General features: G+C 50.4%; 3 protein-coding genes across 4 annotated transcripts; all 3 read right to left on the bottom strand.

The window, feature by feature from the left end:
• Positions 1 to 1882: 1882 nt before the first annotated feature.
• LOC120671416 (very-long-chain aldehyde decarbonylase GL1-3-like) lies at positions 1883 to 8929 on the bottom strand. Its single transcript, XM_039951726.1, has 10 exons — positions 8811 to 8929; positions 8380 to 8603; positions 6003 to 6461; positions 3983 to 4104; positions 3569 to 3825; positions 3341 to 3448; positions 3029 to 3235; positions 2819 to 2929; positions 2535 to 2708; positions 1883 to 2412 (listed from the first exon to the last, which is right to left on the bottom strand). Exons 1-10 carry the CDS (start codon positions 8859 to 8861, stop codon positions 2257 to 2259), a joined length of 1869 nt encoding a protein of 622 aa, XP_039807660.1. The 5' UTR covers positions 8862 to 8929; the 3' UTR covers positions 1883 to 2256.
• An 8505-nt stretch (positions 8930 to 17434) lies between these two features.
• Positions 17435 to 19704, bottom strand: LOC120671410 (fibroin heavy chain-like). The gene is made up of 2 exons (XM_039951722.1): positions 18388 to 19704; positions 17435 to 18286 (listed from the first exon to the last, which is right to left on the bottom strand). Exons 1-2 carry the CDS (start codon positions 19166 to 19168, stop codon positions 17550 to 17552), a joined length of 1518 nt encoding a protein of 505 aa, XP_039807656.1. The 5' UTR covers positions 19169 to 19704; the 3' UTR covers positions 17435 to 17549.
• A 259-nt stretch (positions 19705 to 19963) lies between these two features.
• Positions 19964 to 21989, bottom strand: LOC120671412 (E3 ubiquitin-protein ligase GW2-like). Of its 2 annotated transcripts, XR_005673635.1 has the most exons (6): positions 21556 to 21986; positions 21410 to 21461; positions 20886 to 20931; positions 20514 to 20595; positions 20297 to 20426; positions 19964 to 20212 (listed from the first exon to the last, which is right to left on the bottom strand). XR_005673635.1 is itself a non-coding variant. In XM_039951723.1 (5 exons), exons 1-5 carry the CDS (start codon positions 21769 to 21771, stop codon positions 20349 to 20351), a joined length of 474 nt encoding a protein of 157 aa, XP_039807657.1. In that variant the 5' UTR covers positions 21772 to 21989; the 3' UTR covers positions 20297 to 20348. The 2 variants fall into 2 exon arrangements, 1 of the variants encoding a protein (XP_039807657.1); XM_039951723.1 differs by lacking the exon at positions 19964 to 20212 and having other exon boundaries at positions 21556 to 21989.
• Between the last annotated feature and the right edge of the window lie 2149 nt (positions 21990 to 24138).

The raw sequence follows: 24138 nt of genomic DNA, 5'->3' as shown, positions 1-24138 counted from the left end.
GGGGGGGGGGGGACAGGCCCCCCTGCCGCGCCCGTGGGTTGGGCCTAACGGCGGTCGCCCGTGGGCTGGGCGACAGGCCCCTGTCGCCCGTTGGGGGGGCGACAGGGCCTTTTTTTTCCAGGGACCTCATTGCGAATTTGAAAAAAAAATTTACACTTAAGGCCTGTCGCCCTATGGGGGGGCGACCGGGAGTATTTTTGAAATATTTCATAACGGACATGTATTTTTGAAATTTTTATTTTTAAAATATATTTAAAAGAAAAAAACGGCAGGCTAGCACACCCTTGTTCCGGGCCGAAACACTGGGCCGAGAGCTCCGACGGCGTGGGCCGATCCAGGCATCCTCCAGCATAATTTCGGAAAGGCGCGATCTTTGTAATTTCATTCACCGTCTACTTCCATTTCTCCTTTGCATTCGCTTGGCGAATGGCGATATTTAAGATGGCCTTCCTTTAAATGTGAGACCTACGGCTTTAAACATGGACATTCGGGCCTCCATGGGTCCGCATCAAACTGCACATCCTTTCCAACCTCTGCGCTTCATCATCAATTCATCATAATCTTTCGCATGGCATGCGGCAACTAGACTATGATCTTAGTAGATGTAATTGTGTAACATAGGTCATATTTTTAGGGAAAAAGTGTTGGTACTAGTTCCATATTTTTGTAAGTAAAAAAATATTTATAATTTTTCAAGATTAATCAAGTTTTTTTAAAAAAAATCACCTCCCAGCAATGCAACACCTCTAGATTTTTTTTAAAAAAATCACTGTTTCTCCTCTTTGCTTTCAGAAAAAATCGGTTTGGATTTTTTCCTGTTCATTACCCCCCCCCCCCCAATTTGTTCTCATCATCGCATTTTTTTTATTTGAGCCGTGTCCATTGACAATGTGTTGAAATCTTCTGCAGCGCACAAGATCAACACCAGTTTGGCACGCCCTCCTTCTCGTTCCTTCCCCTTTTTTCCTCGAGAGCTACAGTACACCAAGGCGAAAGGGAGCGAGACACCGTGTCCGGGGCCGATTCCGGCGGCCTCCGTGCCGGAGAAGGAGGGCGAGGAATCGGCCGCCGGTTGTCTTTACTTCCTAGGTAGTTTGTAGATCTAGGGTAGTTAGGTTTAGCTCGTCGTCGTTCGGTGACGGCGGTGCTACAGTTTCGGGAGCGGTGGCATTGGAGGAGCTGCTCCGTCGGAGAATAAAGGTCTTCTTCGACGACGATGGCGGTCTTGGCGTCGTCCTCGGAGGTCTTTTGCTGAGGTCTGTGCACCTCTCCTCTGCCGGCGATTTGGTGCGGTTTCTGTCGGCCGATTTAGGTCGTTCGTTCAGGGATCCGCTGGATCTGCTTCGGCTGCTTTTCCTTCCGCTGTTTGGGGCTATCGACGCTTCTGTGCCTGCTGCTGCTGCCAATGCGGCGTAGTGGATTTTGATTCTGGTCTATCTGCTAGCACTGGCGATAGGGATAGATCTTGGGTGCTCCCCCGGGGGCTTTGGTTTCCGTGCTGGTGATTTCTTCGCTAGCGGTGGATTATCTGTTGGGCTACTGCTTCTTAGCCGAGGCGATGGTGCCAGCTCCTTCTCCGGCAAGTCTGCAGTGATGAGCTTGGAGATTACTCCTCTTCTTCCCCTGTTGGTGAGACTGCTGAGGTTCGTTCAACACTTTGCATCCACCTTGGATGGTCTGAGGTGGTGGCTCATGCAGTTTAACCAAGGCTTGGAGTCTGTTGATGGAGGATCTGGAGGTGTGGGCATCGATCAACCGGGCGATGAAAGGAATAAGATGTCTCGATCAACCGGGCGATGAAAGGAATAAGATGAACAGGATTTCTAGGGACTTTCTTGTAATTTTTTGTTTCTTTCAGGTCCTGGTTGTAAAAGGAGGGATGTACTGTGCTTCACATTAATATATCTTCCCTTATCGTAAAAAAACACCGGTTTGGCACCATTTACTTTATGACTCTTGGTACCAGTGCTTCAGGCTCGACCCTTACCGTAAGTACCAGCAGAGAGTTGGTCAGGGTTTGGGTCGACCCATTCCGACCAACCTACGTGCCCAAACGGAACCCATGCCGCGACGTGCCAGCCCAAATGTTTGTTGCGGTATACCGCACGTAAATAGCAGTAGTATATATGTGAACGAAGCAGAGGTCATCAACTCTGCCGCGGCTGGTACACGGTAACACACCCACCCGTCCCCGACACAGGAGCGAGAAACAAATAGACGACGCGTTATTCCGGCCGGCGCCGCGCCGCCGTCCGCTCACGCCGGCGTGAGGCCGTGCTTGAGCGCCGCCTTCCACACGACGTCGATCCGGTCCACGTCGATGGCGCCCACCTCGTGGTGCCCCCACCCCTCCAGGCAGTGCACCACGCCGCCGGCGTGGCACGCGTGCACCACCCCGCGCTCCATCGTGTACTGCATCGAGACGAGCACGGTCGGGTTAGCGAAAAAGGCCGCACGGTTTTGGTTTCTCCGCAGCCGGCCGGCCGGCGGGCCGACGTTGCGGCGGCGGCGCGGCTGGTTCGCGCTCTGCTCACCTCGCAGGAGCCGAGGCCCTCGACGTCCTTGGGGAGCCTCATGGCGGCGAGCTTGCCGTAGGTGCAGTCCCGTCGGAAGCCGATAATGGGCGGCACCACAAACTGGTGGAAGTGGGTGCCCGGCGGCGCCCACCGCTGCTCCCGCGGCGACAGCCACTTGCCCACGATCCATGTCTGCCACACGCACACAGAGTTCACCGGCGTCAGCGCCACACACACTCACCGCGATCTGTCATTAACAAGTGATCACATGGCGATCGAACGCCGGTTTCAGTTTACCCTACCTTGCAGCTCTGCGCTGCCTGGTACTTGGTGACCTGCACGAGGTACTGCTGGGACTCGGGCGGCGCCTCCCTCTGGATCTTCAGGAACCTCTCCGTCGACAGCGTCAGCATCTGAAACCCAAAGACAGAAGATTCAGTGTTTCGCTTCAGAAGTTCTGATCGAACAGCATTGCAATCCAAGCTCAGTCCATCATCAACAATTACACGTACCAGGACCCTGATCTTCTTCCGGCAGAGGTAGAGCGCGATGGCCCTGCCGAGCTTGGACGTCGCGCCGGTGAGGAACACCTCCTTCACGTTGCTGGGGATCTCGTTGAGGATCACGGCGGCCGTCAGGGTGTTGCCGTGCACCACCCTCACCCGCAGGTTGGGGTGCTTGCTCACGAACAGCGTGCCGCCGCCATTGAGCGCCTCGTTCTGATGACCAAGGAGAAGGAAAAGGAAACATGTTCAGTGAAATGTTCCGCTGTTGCTTGTTCTGAACTTGAGTATTGAAATTAGCAGAGAGCTGCCAATGGTGACCTTGTTGAGCGCAGCAAGGCTGATCACTTTGACGCCCATCTTATCCGCCCTCAGGATGGCCAGCTCGATCTGCCGGTTGATGCCCTTCTTCGCCGACGGAATGAAGTACTGCAATTCCACAGGGAAGAACAAACGCAAACAGTGTGAATACTGGCTGTTCCTGTTTGCCGCCATGGATGTCCACCAAGTCATGAGAATCCAAGCTAGCTAGCTAGGGCTGGTCGTGACCTGGAAGCCGTATCTGGGGACGCTCCAGGTCTGGTGGAGCCGGCCGCGGAGGAAGTAGAAGCTGACGGTGAAGGTCTTGGAGCAGAACCACTGGATGAGCATGAAGGCGAAGGCGACGGGCCAGAGCGGCAGCAGCACGAGGCGGGTCGCGAAGGGCAGCGAGCTGTTGGACCGGAACGCGAAGGGCACGTGCATCGACGACACCACGTCCACGACGTGCGCCAGGAACACGAAGTCCGGCACCCGGTCGTTCATGCCTGCAACCACACGGCTTGGATCAGTTCTCCCAATCTGCTTGCTGATTCTCTTACTTGCTGTAAATTGCTAGTGGCAGTCAAAAGGCAACTATTTCTGATTATTAACCAACCAATGGTGCCAATGGTGAAGAGATGATGTGATCATCAGCAGAAGTACCTTGGTCGACCTCCTTCTGAAGCTCCCAGGACTTGGCGTTGATGGTCCCTCCGAGGGCGTCGAACAGCGGCATGAACAGGCAGAAGTTGCTGTCCTTCTCCCTGTGATGCAGGCTTAAATACCTGCGAAATCACGCCACATGGACGCATTGAATCCATCAGGCTTCCCCCAGCAGCAGCTTCAATAAACCGGACAAAAAAGTTGCAAAATTTCTCATCGCTGCGAGGCCGTTTCGAGCCCATCAATGGCCTGTCCCAAACGGCAAAACGAACTACTGGAAGTTGGCAAATGAAGTAGTATGAATGCAATGTATGATCCATGGATCTTGGCCCGTGTTTAGATGTTTTGCAAAAGAAATTTGCGATGGAATCTTGCGAATTTGAAGTACTAAATGAAGTCTATTTATAAATTTTTTTGCACAGATGGGTTGTAAATCGCGAGACGAATCTAATGATGCTAATTAATCCATAATTAATTAATAATTAGCGGATGGTTATTGTAACATCACTGTTGCAAATCATGGATTAAGTATGCTCATTAGATTCGTCTCGCGATTTACAGCCCATCTATGCAAAAAATTTTGTAAATAGATTTCATTTAGTACTCTATGCATGTGTCGAAATATTCGATATGACTTTTTTTTACGTTTACGGGATTTATGGAGTGGGAAATAAACAGGGCCTTGATCGCCGCCAGCAAACTCATACTAGCACCCAGGACCAGTGTTTGGCTATCCCTACCGATGAACCGATCCGAGGATCATTGATTGCCCAAACATGGGCTGGTGCTGATCCCTTGCCCTGTGTTCACCCGGTCGCCGTGAACGCGAGCCGGCCACACAGGAGGACGGCGCGCCTCACAGCCGCCGCCGGCCCGGGCCGGCCCTGCCTGCCTGCCGCCGCAATGAAGGGAGACATGTGCGCGTACACGCCGATGAGCGGCACGAGCAATGGAGCCAGTGACCCAACACGGCGGCACATGCCTGCGGCGTTACTACCGGACCCCGGCCGGTCGGTGGCGCACGGCCCTGTCGCCGCCGCGAGCTTTGATTTGATTCCCGGCCGGTCTCGCACGGTTGAGCTGTGAGTGTTGCGATCCGTGTACTGCTGCGCACAGTACTGTGTCCTGCCGCGTGGTCTGTGACGACGAAAAGCCATCTGGTCTGGCCGGATCGACAGTTGGGAATCGTCGTCGTCGTCGTCGTACATGAATTGGTGCGGCGACAAGAGCAGGAACATTCTGATCGGAACAGCTCATCTCCGATCTGCAGAGACTCAGCAGCACGTACTAACAATTAAAAAAAAACTCGATCTGGTGTGGGTAGGACTGCCCCGCCATTTTTCATTAAAAGGAAACGGCTTCGGATCAAGAAAGTCCACGAACATTGAATTTTCTAGTCAACGAGTAGAATTTTTTTAACTTCAATTTAAAATTTGTTACCACCAAGAATCGAATCTAAGTTATCAGAAATACTATCGGAACTCTCGACCATCTAACCAAATCTGCTAGAGTCCGGTTCGCCTATAGGCAGCAGCGCGTACTCATACACGACTAGTGGGTGACGTTCGATTTTCTTGGCTACGGCAAAGCTGGCGTGTGGTCGCCGAGAGTCCGAGACGACAAAGGTTCAGACTAGCTGGCGTGACCGCGTGAGTGTGTGATCGGGCCATAAATACGGTGGAGTCCTCAAGAACAGCAGAGTCCTCTACCGGTCCCATAAATACGGTTTGTTGGAAAGGAAGGTTGGCACCCTGCCATCTTTGGCACCGTCGCACCGACTACTGTTGGAGTGTTCGCACGCTCCGGCACTAGCGTACAAAGCTACTAGTACCTGCGTCTGCGTGTGCATCTTTGTACACGCACAAGTCCAGCGTACGCAATGCACTGTGGCCTGTGGGTACAGTACACATGCTGCTCTACCTACGTACGTATCCCAGACAAGTATCTCAGATGAATTGAATGCATCAGCCAGGAGAAGAAAAAAAATGCTACTATAAAAAAAACTGATAAGGTTGCGTACGTTGGGGTGTAGATGAGGTATCTGAGCGCGGGGACGGCGGCGAAGGCCTTGTGGGAGACGACCTCCACGTTGCTGTACCCCATGCACCGGAGGTAGTCGAAGAGGAGGACGTGGCCGTAGACGAGGCTCACGGACCCGGCGCCGGCGGCGAAGGCGCCCGCCAGCGGGGCCCCCATCGCCGCCGTCAGGACCAGCGCCTCCAGCGGCGTGCCGAACCCGGCCGTCAGCGGCTGGGTGACCGGGGACGAGTGGTGCTTGGCGTGGTACTGGCTGAAGAGCGGGCCCCGGTGGAGCGCCCTGTGGGCCCAGTAGAAGGCCGGCTCCGCGACGGTCACGTGCAGGAGCAGGGCCAGGGCCCACCCGCGCGGGTCCCACGCGCGGAGCTCCGCCACGCCCGGGAACGACGGGCTGTTGGTCACCATGGCCGCGATCAGGGTCTGCAGGATCACCATGTTATCCCTGCGAGACAACAATAAATTTTTCGCCAAATGAGCCTAGCCCCACCAATTTATTACACATTAAGTATACCCTCTGTTTTCTCCTTCTTACCTTTTCAAATAACGAGGCAATGATGAGAATGAATTCTACATAGTACTATGCGCTGATTTGCTATGTGTACAATACTATGTGGTGGCTGTTGTGAAACTAATTATATTAATGGTATATTTTTTTAATATACCATGCATATATGTTTTTTTTCTCTTCAAGGAAGAGAGAATGATGCGTATCATTCTAGGGTTGCCGTTCCATGTGCTTGTCAATCCTTCGAGTAGCAGTACATTGTAAGAGCATGAACACATACAACAGCCGTGTTTGGTTGCCCGTGTAAAAGTTTTTGCGAAATTTTTTTGGCCCTTTGACCACTAAATTAGAGTACTAAATAAAGTATAATTACAAAACCACCTCCACAACCCCGGTGTAAATCGTGAGACGAATCTAACGAGTCATTTGACCGCGTGATTAGAGAATGGTTACTGTAGCATCACTATAGCAAATAATCAATTAATTACCGTCATTAAATTGGTCTCGAAAAGTTACACCCATATCTGAAAAGATTTTGCAAATAGACTTCATTTAGTACTTCATACATGCGAGATTCTCTTCTCGGGAAACATGCGCGTAAAAATCACTGTAGAAACCAAATACTCCCAAAAAAGAACGGGTGTGTTTAGTTAGTGAAAAAGTTTGGATTTTGATATTGTAGCACATTTTGTTGTTACTTAAAAAATAATGTCCAATTATGGACTAATTAGATAAAAGGTTCATCTCGTGCTAATCAGTTAAACTGTGTAATTAGTTATTTTTTTCAACTGCATTTAATGTTTCATGCATATGTCCGAAGATTCGACGTGACCGGTACTGTGCAAATTTTTTTGGGAACTAAGGCTGTGTTTAGATCCGTAAAATGGTGGTAAAAAGGGTCGCATCGGACATTGCAGCATACTGTAGCACTTTTCGTTTGTTTGTGGTAATTGTTGTACTACCATGACCTAACTAACTAGTCTCAAAAGATTCGTCTCGTCGTGTACATCAAAACTATGCAATTAGTTTTTTTATTTATCTACATTTAATGCTCCATGCATGAGACAAAAGATTTAATTTGATAGGTGAATAATGAAGTTTGGAGAGAGAAATTTTAGAACTAAACACAGCCTAAACAGGAAAGATCTAAAAGTCCAGACAGCAATAACAGTAGCATGAAGCCTGAATGAGTGATGTGATGCTACTTGTTCCCCCCTCTCACGCTGCACTCCTTTGCAAAATTTAACGAGCACCAAAACGAGGGTGTGCATTTACTGCCCCTCGTGAATGGTCCGGGCCCCCGACGGCCCAACCAGTAAAGGAAAGCCGGAGGGTCCAGTCCAATCACGCACGAGAAGTGAGCAGATGGGGAACTGTACGCGGAGGCCATATATATTTTTTTTTTGAAAACTTCGGAGGCCATATTTTTGGACGCCCCTGATCCGCCAGATGCAAAAACTAGAGGCGCCGACGACAGCGTCTGCCCTAATAATTCCTTTTCCATATTTCAGACACGCGTCTTTTTCAAAAATAAAAAAAGAAACCTTTTTTTGGGCAAATATAAAATGTAAAAAAAGAAACTTTCATGGATACATGATTACATAGCACTGTTCGTCTGAGAAGAATCTCCAGCTATGTGCCTATGTCAGGTAGCTGGGTCACGGCAGCTCATCGATCAATCATATTATGATCAGTAAAACTCCTACGTCAGTTCCAAACGTGAAAGCGAGCTAGCTCAGGATCAAGAACAAGAACGGGCGCCATGGCAACAACAAGCAGAGCAGAGAGCGGCTGGTGTGAGCTGGCCAGGAGCTAGGTAGCGAGGTATGAAGTATGAACGAGAACGACGGCTTACCAGTCCCACTCGGCGTCGATCTGGCTGAAGTCGACGCCGTCCTTGACGACGCGGCGGCGGCGGGTGAAGAAGAGCATGTTGCCGTAGGAGAACCAGAGCTGGAAGGTGAGCGACCGGAGCGCCAGGAGGACCAGCAGGTGGAGGCACCACGAGCCCAGCGGCGGGCTCCCCGTCTCCCTCCACGCGTGCGCCACCTTCGCCGCCAGGGGCCCGTACAGCAGGTACTGCATGCACACGCGGACAAGATCGATCGATCAGCTGCTGATGCGTCCACCAATCCAGCAAGAACATCGAGCTCGCGGCCATGGCGGCGCGGCAGAAATGAATGGACAGCGCGCGCGGAGACGACGACGATCAGATTAGTAAGCTAGTTACAAGCAATAAGCCGCGTGCATTGATCTCCATGCGCGGCGTGGTCAGTGTGTTCTTGCCTTGTAGGAGCCGAGGCTCGCCCATGGCCAGGAAGCCAACGGAGAACCCATGGCCGCGGCGGTCAGGTGGGCGCGTGCGTGCGTGACAGAGAGAGCTAGCCCGTTTGCGTCTTGGACGCCACCCCGTCATTATTTATAACGAGAGAAATCCGCGGCCGAAAAATAAAAAAATAGCAGAGCTAAAAGAAAGGCCCAGCTGCTTCGTTCCCTTTTCCACAGAAGTTATTTGGCAGGCAGCTGCTGAGCTACAGTGTGGTGCATCCTCGCTTTACAATTAAGCAGACGGCACGGTGAACATTCAGTACTTTTTTTTTTCGAAAAGTAAGCATTCAGTAGTACTTCCATCTTCCCTTTTCAAGCTTTGTTCCAACCTCACTGTCTGGTCGTGGTAAAGAGACGGGCTTAATCAAATGGACATCGAAAGTAACACTGTTTTATGACTCGAGTGAGTACGTTACGTAGTACCAACTAGCCGCTCCTGTAGTTCTATGAAAGGGAAAAAAGATCATAGCCGTGCAAAATCATTTCTTCTTCTTGACTCGTGCAGTACTGGTCATCCAGCATTGTTGCAAACCGTTCAGCCAATTTCTGCTAGCGTCCAGCTAGACATGAGGGATTTTTGGTGTACTACCGCGTGGCCTGCCGTCGTGGTCCATCTTGTTCGGGGGGTGTCTACACGGGAAGAGGATCCTCAGCAATATTTCAAAGTGCAATTGGGTCACTGATGTGTGGCCCCGACCGCCCTAACCCACACGTCGGTGACCACGCACTAATGCAGAGGAGAGTCTCGTCCATCTACGCGCGCTTGTTTAATGGAAGTTCCAATTGCTGCAAGATTGCCTGCGATCAATAACTTAACCAGCGATCGGGAGTGTATCACCTAACAACCCCAAAATAATGGGTGGACATTGGTGTGGTCCAATTGGGTACAATTGTTTATGATTCTAGTTTTTCCACTCACCTTTTGTCTTTTGTTTATGACAATTCTACTTATTCTGAAATGAATTTTTCCAAGTAAATATTGTCTCGTGATGTCAATAAGTTAGCTGTGGTAAATCAATATATACCATTTATAGATACAAATTGGAGGCTCGGTATTAAAGGTTGAAGAAAATGGTAGAAACTCTCATGTCAATTGGTGAGAACTTGAAATTCCTAGATCATTCACTCGCATAAATGAAGGAAAATATCTCATCTTATTTCCTCAAAAAATTATCATCATTCAATTTCTCAACCACATGGAAAAGAAGAAAAATATCTCATTATCCTCACTTGTTTTTTTTACAATTAGTCGTTGGTCATTGCATTGTACCACATCGATCATCTGCACATCACGAGCGAAGTTTTATATGTTTCCACCACTTTCATAACATAACAACCTAAACGCCTCCGGTTAGCCATAACATAATCAAAGTCGGTATAATCCATATATTGATATATGCAGCTGAGGAATTCAACTTATGTTGTCAATCAATAATCATCATCATCAAGATTGAGTCACACTTCAATTTGATCTCATATAGTGAATGCTAGTTCAACGTATGGTACAGAGTTTATGTGGTTATGGTTATTCCTATACTACCTTTCGTTCATTCGTTGGCACACGCAGGTTATAGCTGAAGATATTTTTCCTCCATCTCACTACGTGTTTAGTTCTTTACGTGTAAAAATTTTGTGTTGGAATCTTGCTAATTTGAAGTACTAAATGAAGTCTATTTATAATTTTTTTTGCATAGATGGGTTGTAAATCGCGAATCGAATTTAATGATACTAATTAATCTATAATTAATCCATAATTAGTGGATGGCTACTGTAGCATCACTGTTGCAAATCATAGATTAAGTAGGCTCATTAGATTCGTCTCGCGATTTACAGTCCATCCATGCAAATTTTTTTGTAAATAGACTTTATTTAATACTCTATGCATGTGTACCAACATTCGATGTGACTTTTTTTTTGTGTTTACGGATAAAGATCTAAACAATTCACAGCGAGTCAGGAACCACGCTCCCGTACTTCTGAAAGTCTAGAGTAGTAAATACTGCGAGTAAATATGCCTCATACCTTCGTCATGGGAAACGCCAAACGCACATTATTGCCGTGACAAGATTCTGTGGCGATGTCCGTTCCATTGGCCAGTCCGATCCATTCGTTCATCAATGTTCCCGTACACACCGAGACTGGCCTGTGGCCTGCATTGCGTAGTACCGTGCCTCGATTCGTGGCTCTCGGTCAGTCAGGCTCAGGCAGGCCCCGATCGAACGGGTCATCCGATACTCGATTTGTAACAGAGCACAGTGTGCCAGTAATTGTGGGGTGGCCGTGCCAGAACAGCTGAATGAAACCTGCCTTGCCATGTTACTTAGGTCAATATTAGTAGTGAAAGTTTTATGGACATAGTTATCTAGACTCCGAATTAAATAAAGGGTTTCATGGTGATAAAACTCTTATCACATCTCATTAAACTCCATCATTTTTTTTTCTTGCTATGTTAGCAAAATTGATAATATTTAATGTTATGAAACCCTCTATGAAACTTCTATTGAGAATGGGCTTAGGACTGACTACTCAGTGGTACTTACGCAGTTACAGTGCTGGTAATCAAACAGTAAAGGTTTTTACCGAGCCATTGGCCTCCCTTGCTCGCTGCCACTCTGCCACAGATTCTAGTACGCTGCTGGCCTGCCGAGGTAAAAACTGCCGAAGCAGTTCAGTCCGGGTGCCTTCAATTTTACCGTCAGCCTTATGAATTCAGAGCAAGCAGCAGGGGCTCAGCGTTAGCTCCTGCACGCTGCAGCGGCAGAGTGGCCGCGGCCAATGCCGTCGCCCCCGCATGCCCACTGCCGACCGGGCTGGCGACGGCCCGCTGCTGCCACGCTGCCACCGCGTCCCGGCCGCCGGCCCCGGGGCTACCGGCCGGCCAATGAATACCACGGGCGGCCGGGCGGCGCGCGGGCGGATAGCCGGATAGGCTCGGGCGCTCGGCGTCGGCGAGCCAGCCGCCGGCACGCAGCTTCTTCCCTCGTCTCGTGTGCGGTTGGGGGTTGGATATTTCGCGTCGCCCGGCATGCGGCCGAAGCCGAACGAACACCCTCGGTCCCTTTCCCCTGCTGCCGTTTTTACTCGAGCGCAGGTGCGCGTCACCGGCTGCTCCTGCCCGGCCCGGCATGGCTCCTCCTCCCTCCAGTCAAAACGCAGTCCCGGTGGCCGGCGCCCTGCCCCTCGCCATTGATTTCGCGTGGGCAGCACGCCTGCCCGGCACCTGCGCTCGTACTTGCACCGGTAGCAGAGCGTGCTGCGGGCAGCCGGCAGGGGCGAGAGCGAGGGCGCACATGCCATGCCCGTGACTCTCTGCAGCCCGATGGCCGCGGGCGGGCTCTGCCTCTGCGCGCGCGCGGGGGTCGGGGGACCTGGTCAGCGAGCCCGGCCCGGCCGGCGGTGGCAGAGACCCCGCGTGAAACTTGAATTCGCTTCGGGCTGGCCGGCCTGGCCGGCCGGCGACCGCCTCACCTGCCACCCCCCAACTGATCGAGCGACCGCCCGTCCTGGTCGCCGGCTACCAGCCGCCATGCACTCCGTGGGCTAGCTCCGCCTCCCTGTTCACCGCCCGCCGCCATGCACTGTCAATGATTCGGATTAATGGCGCAGCTTACAAGTTTGACATTCCTGTATAGGTAGGCCGTAGGTATTGTTGGAGGTTGGCGAGCCTGCTATAGGTAACCACTTGATAAGATTCGAGATTTCTTTTTTTAGAAAAATAGGATTCAAGATTCACTCGAATGGACGAAGATATATGAACTGTTGGGATGGGTGATTCTGGCTGGGCCTAGGATCGTCCTCCTTTTATCGCCCCTCTCTCAGTCACTCCTGTGTGCTGCCGTGCAAAGCACCGACGGCTGGTTGGCTTGGCTGGCCTGCCGCAGCTCTAGTCCAGAGCCTAACCTTTCCAGCTGAACAGGCTTATAGTAACCGGTTCCTTATTCGTTTTGTTTTGTTCTTTTCCGAAGAAAAGGAGTTTTTCAATAACTGAAAGATGCACACTAAATCACTGGTCACCAACTCCTCAATACAGATTATTAGTACCATTCCATGCAAGGTGGGTCTCCCGTGGGTACAAAGATCCTCGCACACCTAGCGCATGAGCTACTTTATTACAAACTCTTAAGCTCCAGAATTCACCACCCAAAAAAAAAGAAAGAAATGCTCCCTAATGAAATTCTTTAGCTCCAGAATTGCTCTCGAGAATTCTTCAGAATGAGAGAATCCATGTCCAAAATCACATTGCACATTCCCCTTCCAGCTGCAGGCTTTCTCAATTTCTGCACCTCAGCACCTCTCCTTCAGGCTTTTCTCCATTTCTGCAGCGTCGCCGTGCTTGCAGCATTGCTGGAACATCCCATAGCAATAAATTCCCATGCGTCCCTCTTGATCACGTACTTACATCAGATCGTCCCCTATGCGCGCGTCTTTCCTGGGCAGTGTCGTCTTCGCTGGCCGTAGCGTCTCCGCACGACGGTGCGTGCCGCCGCCGGCGCTGTGCGCGCCGAGGACCTGCACTGTTGGCTTGTTGCAATCAATGTGCGGTGCGCGCCCGTGGCCATCCGCGCGTATGTGCCGGGTACCGGGCAAGCAAGCAACGCCGCAAGCCGGTCACGTCTGGCCGGGTCAACGTTTTTCGAGCCGTGCGTGAGCTCGCCAGACCGACGGCAGATGACGCCGCCGTTCACCGCCGGACTCTGTGTACGCAGGCAGCTTCCTGTCTGGTTCCTTCAATTTCTTTTTAACCCAAAAACTTCAGAGCCGCCGGACACTGCCGAAACACGAGCACGTGCACGCTGAACTGGCGGCGGCGGCTCGGCCGCAGTGCCGCACGAGCTGCCGGGTGCGTTTCATGCAGATGCAGCGATCTCGGCTCCGGTCGTCAGCACCCATCCGTCGTCCATGCGTCGTCGGTTGCAACGCGGCGGGCACGTGCCGTCGCCGACTGCACAAACCACTCGGGGTACGTGCGCGATAGCGTGGCTGCGTGAGACTGAGACGCGCACGAATCCTGGCCATGGTTAACCTTACCGGTGGGAACCGGTCCGGTTTGACCGGTAACCGGTCAAACCGGTCCGGACCGGTTCCGGTTCCGACCGGTTCCCAACCGGTCCAAATTCAAATTTTGAATTTGAATTCAAAAAAATGAAAAATTCTCAAAAAATTCCTAAAAATATTTCAAGGTGTGATGAATCTAATGGTGTCAAATTTTCTCAAAAATTCGTTCATTTAGTATGGTTTGCGGAATTTATAAGTTAAATAAAAAAAACGTGCATACGAAAGTATACAAATACAATGTAAAAGTAGTATAAAAAAGAGTTGGAGGGTTCATTTAGACTAAAATATGTTGTACAAACATTTATTTAGTATACTTTGTGGGCATTTGAATTTAAACAAAAAAAGAAAAAAATTTGAATTTGACCTGTACCAGTCAAACCGGCCGGTTACCATCCAAACCGGCCGGTATACCGGCCAAACCGGCCGGTATACCGGTCTAACCGACCGGCATACCGATCGGAACCGGTTGAACGGGGAAGTTTGAATTCAAATTTGAATTCCACCGGTTCCGACCGGTAACCGGCCAAACCGGACCGGTATACCGGAACCGGAGGCCGGCGGTTACCGGTCACCGGTCGGATACGTGAACCCTGATCCTGGCCCGCCGCCACGTCGCTGTCGGAGTGGCGGGCCTGACCTTTCGCTGTTGCGCGGCGCATGCATGCGGTGACGTGTGCACATGCGGTGCGGCGAGCGCGTGACGGAGCCCGATCTGGCGCGGCGGTGCTGGGCGTGTCCAGGTGAGGCAGCCAGCTGCCCAGCTCTCTCTCCAATCGGTCAGCGTTTCTCGCGCCGTTGGGGCTGGGGTGCATGCACGGGCATTGAACCGAGCACGGCCGGATCGGGACGGCGGAGGCTTCGCCGCTTCTCCGCTCCGGTCCCCGATGGCGGAGCCCAGCGTATGCACGTCACAAACATTTTCCACCGCCCCGCTATAACTGTTGGAGATGCTCTCAGATCCGGTGTCAATGCTTATTACAGAATTTTGCCATTTCTAGATAGGAAGACATGCATGGTTGGAGCTTTGGGGGTTGGCGAGCCGGTTACAGGTAGCAGGAGTAACCAAAATGTCGACGACACAGGTGCTCGTTTCTTTTTCCTCCAAGGAGAAAGTGTGTTTCGGTCTCCGCCATCTGATCTCGGACCGCCACCGCTTCAGTGTGCTACACGCTGACGAATGATTCTCATGATTTTTTCTTTTATCTACTCAACAGTGCTTCTCCATCATGATTCTCATAATTATTTCGGGATTCTTAACATACTCCCTACCACTATGTTTGCTTAACTGTGGCTGGTGGCTGGTATTGATTTTTATGAGAGAAAAATACTGCTGTCTGGTGGTCTGGTACTGATTTGGTGTGAGAGTAAAATACTTCTGGTTGATTGGCTGACAAGCCAAGCGGACAGAGTAGTTGCAGGAGCCCCCAACAAACATTGGTGTAACTTTACTAAAAATCTATTTCCCATCATAATTTACTTCTTAATAGCTTTACAAAATAACTACCCTACTTTACAATTATTAAATTTATCAATTTATTAGTCATATTTGATAACACTACTATTTTTCTTGTGAATTAATTTTAAATTTAGCTATTTACTAATTGTAACTTTTTTTGTCAAGTGCTAATTTTGTTATTTCTATAAACTTAAATTTAGCTATTTACTAATTTTATTTGATATGAACTCCTTAATCAACTGCTAATTTTTTTATTTTCATAATTCGAATTCAGTTACTTACTAATCATATTTGGTTGGACTCTTTGGTTATATTATAAAGTTTCTTAGTTTTGAATTTATATATTTACTAATCATATCGATATGGACTCTTTAGATTAGTTTAGACCGATTGAAAATGAAAAATCCAATGCTGTAAATTCTTATCTTTCTTAGATTAACATGGCAATTTCTAGACCCTCTTGATGAATGAAGTGGCTTCTTTTAACACCTCCTTATTAATGAAATAGATAGGTGCTTTCTCTAGACCGATTGGTAAGGCAACAATATTCCACTAAACACAACAATCAACTTTATTTTATTGGGACTCGCAAATATGCCCGTACGTGCCTACGAGAAACCATATAAATATATTGACTAGCCTATAAAAATGTATATATTATATACCATATGTATTTAATAATATAACAACTACATGTCGGTTGAGAACTTTAAACATTTTTTTTATTTTACTCGCCGAAAACTAATTCTAAGTGATCTTAGACTCCTAACTTAACTCAACATACAGTCATCCGATTTCTGATTAGAACTCTGATTGACGGATAAAAAAAATATTGCTTGCTTTAACATTTGTTTGTTGTTATTATCGACAGGAATAGAAACTCCATTAAATGGAGAAGGTGTTTTTTTTGTAGTGACAAATCGGAAATTCCACTAAATTAAACGCAGCATTCAGCTTTGGCCATTACGTCATCCATCACGTTTTGCCGTTGCGCAACCCACATGTGCCCTGCAAGGCATGCCCGTTGTCCGCGGCGCGCGCGTGTGCCGGGGGAGTCGGGGAGAGAGACTGATCTACCCATCCAACGATCCATCTAGCGCGGCGCCGGCGCGGCGGTGCTTATCGTCTCCGGGTGACGCAGCCAGGCATGCAGCTCTCTCTCGATCGGTGTCGTCGCCGGCGGGCATCGAACCGAGCAGTTGCTGACCGGAAGAGGACACAACCGGCTTCGCCGCCGTCGAGTTCGCTCTTGGATTCCTTCGTGATCCAGCGATGAAAACGCGACGCGCCATTCTTTGCCGCAGGCGCCAGCCGCTTGCAAGGAGACGACACGGCCTCCGGCCGTCCGGACTGCACGTTAGCTCTGAACTTTCCGAAGCTCGCTCAAACAGGACTCCGGAGGTTCTGGACGATGCCACGATGGCACCCCCCGCCCCAGGCAGCCATTAGTGGCTGTTCCGCCGGTCCGTGCCGGCGGCGCAGCAAGCGAGTGACGTCCACCGCGCCACACCACGCGCGTGCGGTCACCTCACCTACCTGGCAGCATCACCGGATCGGGCGAAGCATCGGCACGTACGCCACCCCAAGGGCCTGCATGCGGTTGCGGCGGAGCCCGCGCCGCGCCGACCGGCCGGCCGGCTATCTGCGTGGGAACCCCGAGTTATTCCGAATCGCCCGGTGGGCGCGGCCGGTGCGCTGCCGCATCGGGAAGGGTTCGTTCGGCGCCGGCCACCGGCGGCCGGCGCGCCGCTTTCAACGTGCCGGGGCACGGGGGGGACGCGGCGCTTTTCGTTGGTTTTCTTTCCGGACGCGGCCTGCGGGGTCAGGGCGCGAGACGGAAATGTGGCGTTGGTGCTCGCCATTTCTGCTCCGGTCGCTGAGATGCGGTGGAGGGCGGGGACGGGGAGTGGTTGCTGCGTGCCGGTGGTTGATGAGAGCTCCGCCGATCGTGTGCGTGGGGGTATGGCATGGATTCACCCCGGGTCGTCGTCGCCGATGCACGTCCAAGCAGTGGCCTGTTTTGGAAGAAAGGACGGAGGCTACAAAGGAAGTGACAGGAGACACACCTCTGTTTTCCTTTCCAAAGGAGTCCAGCTTTTCTTCTCCACTCACGATGACACTTCATTCACATTTGGTTACGAGGCCGAAAGAACAACAGTGGCGACACACGGTGGGTAAGTGCCATTTTACATACACAACCTTATTCCCTGGACCAACAACACTTCACGTTTCCGTAGCTTAATGGTGCTTCTTAGCCCAACCGGCGTTCCCACCGCCGGCTCCGGCACCGAACCCGTACCCGGCTCCAAACCCTCCGCCACCGCCCATGCGGCCATGCCGAAGCCTTCCGGGCGGGCTCCAGGCCCAAACCCGCCTCCGAACCCTTGGCCCGCGTCAAAGCCCTGGCCGAACCCAGAACCTGAGCCGGATGTCGAGCCAGACGGCGAGCTCGACCAGCTCGACGACCCGGCACCGGAGAAGGAGCCCGAGTTTGTTCCAGAGTCGGACCAGGAGCTCGAGCCAGCGTTAGAGCTGGCATCGGAGTCGGGTCCTGAGCCGGATAACGTAGTCGAACTAGCCCCGGAGTTGGAGTTGGACCATACGCCCGAGTTCGAGTTTGAGCCGGCGTTCGAGCCGGAGAACGAGCCCGATTCGGAGCTCGAACCTGCGCCTGCTTGAGCCACGTTGCCAGACACAGCGTTGGATCCCGCGCTGGAGCTAGAGCCAGACCACGAGCTCGAGCCAGATGCGGTGTTGGACCCAGAGCCTGACACCGAGCTAGACATGGACATGGAGTTTGATCCACTGCCTGACGCGCTGAATGAGCCGAAGCTTGAGCCGGTGCCTGAGTTTGCACCCGACACGGAGCCCGAGTTTGAGTTGGAGCCACTGCTCGCTCCACTCGACGTCGACGAACCCGAACCTGTAGAAAACAAGGGAAAATCAAATCAGAAGCGTGCTACACTACGACAAAGCATACTGTATGCTACACTGACCAATCACGTGCTAGTACTAAACATTAACCTGAGGAGCCGTAGGACATTCCTACAGAGCCGGATGACGAGCCTGATCCGGCTATAGAGCTCGAACCAGAACCAGATGCACCGAAGCCTGAGCCTGCGCTCATGCCAGACCCAGAGCCGGAGCTGGCGGATGAGCCAGAGCCACCAGCTGGTCCCGAGCCCGACCCAGACCCAGACCCACAATTCGAGCATCCACCGCTTGGCCCAACATTAGACCCGCCACTAAACCCAATGGATCCACCTAAACCAACCCCTGAACCCGAACCCATACCAACATTGGAAGACCCACGCCCACGCGAACGGTATGAGCCTCCGCTCGACGCAGAGCTCGAGCCCGAGCCAGAACCATAGTTTGAGCCAGGGCCGGTATTACAATCTCCACCACCATTAGTTCCACCATTTACATCAACACCAACACCGACGTTGATAGATGTGCCTAAGCCGACCGAGCCCGAGCCCGACCCCGAGCAAGATGATGTGCCCGAGCCACAACCAGAGGCAGAGCCCCCATTCCCGGCTCCTCCATAGGCGGAGCCGGAGCCGTAACCAAACCCAGAACCCGTGCCCGACCCACGACCAGATGTGGCGTACGAACCACCATCTGGACCCGATCCCTGGCCCGAGCTAGCACCACCACCCAACCCAAGATCAAGCCCAATGCCGAGGCCTCCGCCGGCGCCAATGCCGAGGCCCAGATTGCTCCTCACCGGCCTGCAGTTTGCAACGCCTGCAGAGACTAGCACCACAAGAACGGCAAGTGCAAGGACTCTGTTCGAGGCCATTGCTGATCAGTAATCACCGATCAAGCTTGTGTTCCTGGTGGCTGATGGTGTGCTCAGGGTGCGATTCTATATTTGTAGCCGCAGTTCTTGAATAATGTATTGTTGCTGCACATGATGCTTACTGTAAAAGGTGACTGGATTCCTTCACGGGCGCATGTGAAGGCGACCTAATGCTTTGGAGCTTCGCCATTGGAGGTGATGAGAGGTTTGTTTGAATCAGTGGGTGCTATTGCTAATTTCCTGCGCTAGAGGGCTCTCAATACTGAGTAGAAGTTTCTAGATTGGGCATGCTTCGCTTCGTGGTGTGCGGAGACGCGAAAAATGGATACGATTTCGGTTTGTGGTCAGTTTCTGATTAGTCCTACGGGAGCGGAACTCAAGTAAGTTGCAAAGACTTATTCCTCCTGAAACCTTATTCAGCTCAGTTGTGAAACAGCTTTCAGATTCAAATGCAGCAAAGGGATGTTTCCTGACAAAATAGAGTTCGATCACAAGGACTTGGAATGGAGTCACCGAACATAGTATGGTTGGAAGAATTCCTAAACGAGCAAAAAGTTTGCTTCTGGGTTGAGGACACATTTGATACTAAGGCTGTCACATTCTGAACGTAACAGCAGTAGGCTTCTGGGTTGAGGACACATTTGATACTAAGGCTGTCACATTCTGAACGTAACAGCAGTAGGATGAGAAAATGTCCATAACTAACAATTTTTTTATAAAAAGGAAAAGTAATTAAGTTGTTAAAGGCAAAAAAACAATACAATGATCTAGAAGTGTGCAAGTGCACCGCACGGAGTCCAAGTAATTGCTGTCGTATTATTGGATGCTGACGTGGAGGTCTTGATCACCACTAATGTAATCAAGGACAAAACACTTGGAGCTTAATTTTTGTCTTCAGAGCCTCCTACAGAATCAACGTACAGTTCTACACCAACTCCTCATTCTTTTACAGCCACTAGCAGAATATTCTTGTTTCAGTATACAGTGGACTCTTTTTCTGAATCAGCCAATGCAGAGCCACCCAAGCTGAATCAGATTTTTTTTCTGAGCAAAATGATATCCAAACAACTCAGTTAGGATCATGAGTCATGGCAGTCATGAAAGCTTTCAAAGATAAGAAAAAGGTACCAATAGGTTAGTGAGCTTGCATCAGTGTAAGATAAAATTGGACTTGCTAATTCTAAGGTAGAATAATTTTGCCGGCAATCAGAGATTTTGGATGTACTCTCAATTTGCTCTCATTGACGTTTTGTTCTCCCTGCGCAAATAGGAATAGATGAAATACCGGTAAGTAGTAGACTAGTAGTACCGTTCAAAATTCAGAATCTACAGGCAGAGAACATACCTCTTGTTTAATTTTCTTCTCACTTGTTGTTTGCGCACCTCGGTATTCAATTGCGTAAGACTTGGTTTTGCAGAATGGACAGCTGCATCGTTAGCTAAGGACCTCAAGGATTTAGGAAAATTTGAACAAGCCAGTAGTTTCATCCATGTATCATTGTCTCAACTTAAGGTTACATGTCTAAATCTCCAATCAAACTGAACATTGTTCAGGATTAATTCCATGCAAGTGTGAAGTACTGATTACTTAACATCTCTAGAAATTTGAGTTCAGCAGAAGATGTTTTGTACGTCAATGGGACACCTAATGTACTACAATGCACATCTCAGATATCCCACATCAATTGTTCAAATCATAAGTCGCAAAATAGGATACTGGACAGCTTTAGAAGTCTTGGATGGCATCAGCTGTAAGAAGCATTCTGCAGGAAGAAGAAATATGGAGCAACTTAGTGTCCCTAAGCCTCTAGAAGGATGTAACATTCGTTAAGCACGAGGGGACTGAAGATGTGAATTCTTTGTGGACAACCAAATACTAGTACCAGTAAGAGGCCAATAGCATTACTATAGGAAAAGAAAATGGACACAATTTTAAGATTAAACATGGTCTAAAAAAGTGCATTTACTAATATTTTTGGCCTGAATTAGCCTCTCGGCTACTTTAGATGCCCATAATTTGTCATGTGCTCATTATTCTTTACATAAGTTGTTTAGTGCACTTCCTCAAAAAAAAATGTTTACTGCAATGTCACTGTTGCTGGGAATTTTGAATTAAGCCAAATTTAAGGACGCTGCTTTGATTCCATGTTTGAACAGTTGGTAACCCAACAAATACACAGCACATATCAGCATATATTGTGGTGCTGCTGAACGAAAAAGCATCGGGAATAAGAAAATCACCGGTGCAGATCCCTTTGCCGCAACACTTGGATCTATTCAGACTCGGATAGAACTGCATGGACACCAAAGACAGAGAAAAAAAACCCATTAGAACGAGAAACAGGGAGCAGTTCTGGTCTTCTGGAAGAACGAATGATCGATCATACGTAGAAGCAAATGGGGCACTCCTCCGCTCGCCCGTCGCCGGCGTCGTCGGCCGCGTCGAAGCACGGCGCGAGGTCGCCGCTGCGGATGAGGTGATGCAGGCGGCCGGCGTCAAGGTCGGGCAGCTCCCGGACGAGGCGGCGCGGCCGCGTGAGCCGCTCCTCCACCGCAGGCAGCCGCCGCCGGATCTGCACGCCCGAGACGACGACGTTGCCCATGCCTGCGCTACGCTTGCGAAGGCAGCCGTGGCGCAGGGCCCGTGGTGTGGTTTATAGCCTTTGCAGCAGCAGCCGCAGTTCGGCTGCATAGCCGATGCAGGTGTGGACGGAGACGAGGATCATGGAGTGTGGTTGGCTGCGCTTTTTCAGCTGAGGAGGCAAAGGGGAAATGGAGGGAAGGAAGCAAGGCATCCTTTTTTCTTTTCCCTTTTGAAGTGCGTTGGTGACTTGGTGCCCCATTATCACACCCAGGACTGAGGTGTGTTTCCAGCAACGTGCGAATGTGAACGCGCATTTTGCTCTGCATTCGAGACGTGGCTCCACACACAGCCTTCGCATTCGCAATCTGAGTTCCAGCAGACTACGAGAACGCATGCGAAAAAGGCCTGTGGACCCCACCACGATGGACCTTATCTCCAAGGCTCCAACGTCCAACCACTGCACATCTTCTCTCTGGTTCTCTCCGCAAGAACCAATGCGACAGGCTGCGGCGGCGAGGTCGGACTCGAGAGGCGACGACGGCCAAGCTCCAAGCTGCAGCTCCTGTAGTTCGGCTGGCTCCGGCTTGGCTCCACTCTGGCGGATTTGGCATGGCTGCGCAGCCACATGCGACGGCGTCTGAGGCTCCGCACGGCCCCAGCAGTGGCGGCGTGGCCTGTAGCCCGTTGACGGCCCTGGCATGCCTTCGCGGGGTGAGGCAGCAGTGGCTTGGCGGGAGTCGGCGGCCCCATCGCGGGCTGGAGCATTGGCGCGCCGCTCCTCTATCGACGGCGCAGGCCACATCCGGCAGCCTTGTGGGACTGTGGCGGCGCAGCGACGACGATGCCTCGGTTGGCAGCACAGCTACATCTGGCGGCGGGGCCTATGGCCATTACGGCAGCAAGCGGCGGCGGCCCCGGCTTGGCGATGGCTGCTAGCGGCGACGGGCTGGGGCGGTGCGGAAGTTTCACCGCGCGGGAGACCAGCTACTACAGCGGGCGTGATGTTTGCGAAGAGGAGAGAATGCGAATCCCTCGCCCCGGGTTTTGCGATTCCGCATCCGAGATCTGCTGGACGGAGGAACAGTAGCTCCCGATCCCCATTTTACGCATGCGAGATGGGATGAGGGAGCTGCTGGAAACAGCCCCTAGCTGACGCATCAAAGTGCAACCAAAAACGGAAGTACATGTGACAAAAAAAAACTCAGAAAAGTGTAGGGCCAGAAAATAAAAAAAATCCGTTGGACCAGAAAATAAAAAAATTCCGTTGCCGGGACTCGAACCCTGGTCTCTTGGTGAGAAACGAGTATCCTAACCAGCTAGACTACAACAGAGATTGCATCCTTGTGGATTCTGGCCCTATTTAGATCCCAAAATCTAAAATGCAAAATTTTTATAAATCACTTGCATGATGTACTAAATGTAGTCGAAAAATAAATCGCATTATACAAATGGACTATAAATCGCGAGACGAATCTAATGAGTCTAATTATGACGTGATTAGACGCAAAGTTGCTACAATAATGCTACAGTAAACATACTCTAATGATGGATTAATTAGCCTCATTATATTCGTCTTGTAGTTTATAAACGAGATCTATAATTAGTTTTGTGATTAATCTGCATTTAATACTTCAAATATTGAAGATTCCTTTCCAAAAATACAAAGTGATCTAAACACACCCTCTCACTACTAGAATCCTAACTTTGGCCTACTGTTTTTATTGTTTACCGACAGCCCCTCGGTAAAGTTAAGAATGGCCAACGGTTTTTAAATGGCCGACTGTAAATCTAAACACCTTCGGGTATTTGACGAATGGCCAACACATATATATTTGTGGCTGACTGTTTTTCTTGGCATAGTTGGGAATCCTTTTAAGTTGCCAAGGGCTGTAAGTTAATCCCAGTCGGCAAGCTTGTATGGTCGTGTACTCAGAAATATCACGTGGGTAACTGCACCACACATTTCCTGATATTTTTACCCCACGTCCTAATTAAAGCATCCATCACCCGTCACCGTCAGATGTTGTAGCTATATCGCAGCCATCCAATCTGTGATAGCCAGGTATATATTAACATGTCAAGAACCCTAGCCGGCGGCAATCCAAATTCACAATCCAGATCGCATCTTGTTCTGCTCAAGAGTCGAGAGTCGAGACTCGTGATTACGGTCTACGAGTTGCAACATCCCACTGCTACCCTTGTTTAGTTGCAAAAATTTTAGGGTGTAAAACACTGTAGTAATTTCGTTTGTATTTGGTAATTATTATTCCGTCATAGATTAATTAGGCTCATTAGATTCGTCTCGTGATTTACAAGCAAACTATGCAATTAGTTTTTTATTTCGTGTAGATTTAATACTTCATGTATTGCGTTGAAAAATTCGATG

This window comes from Panicum virgatum, chromosome 4N (genome assembly GCF_016808335.1).
Source record: "Panicum virgatum strain AP13 chromosome 4N, P.virgatum_v5, whole genome shotgun sequence".
Taxonomy (NCBI): domain Eukaryota; kingdom Viridiplantae; phylum Streptophyta; class Magnoliopsida; order Poales; family Poaceae; genus Panicum; species Panicum virgatum.
Note: the sequence above shows the minus strand (reverse complement) of the source record. Positions and strands in the feature narration are given on the sequence as shown.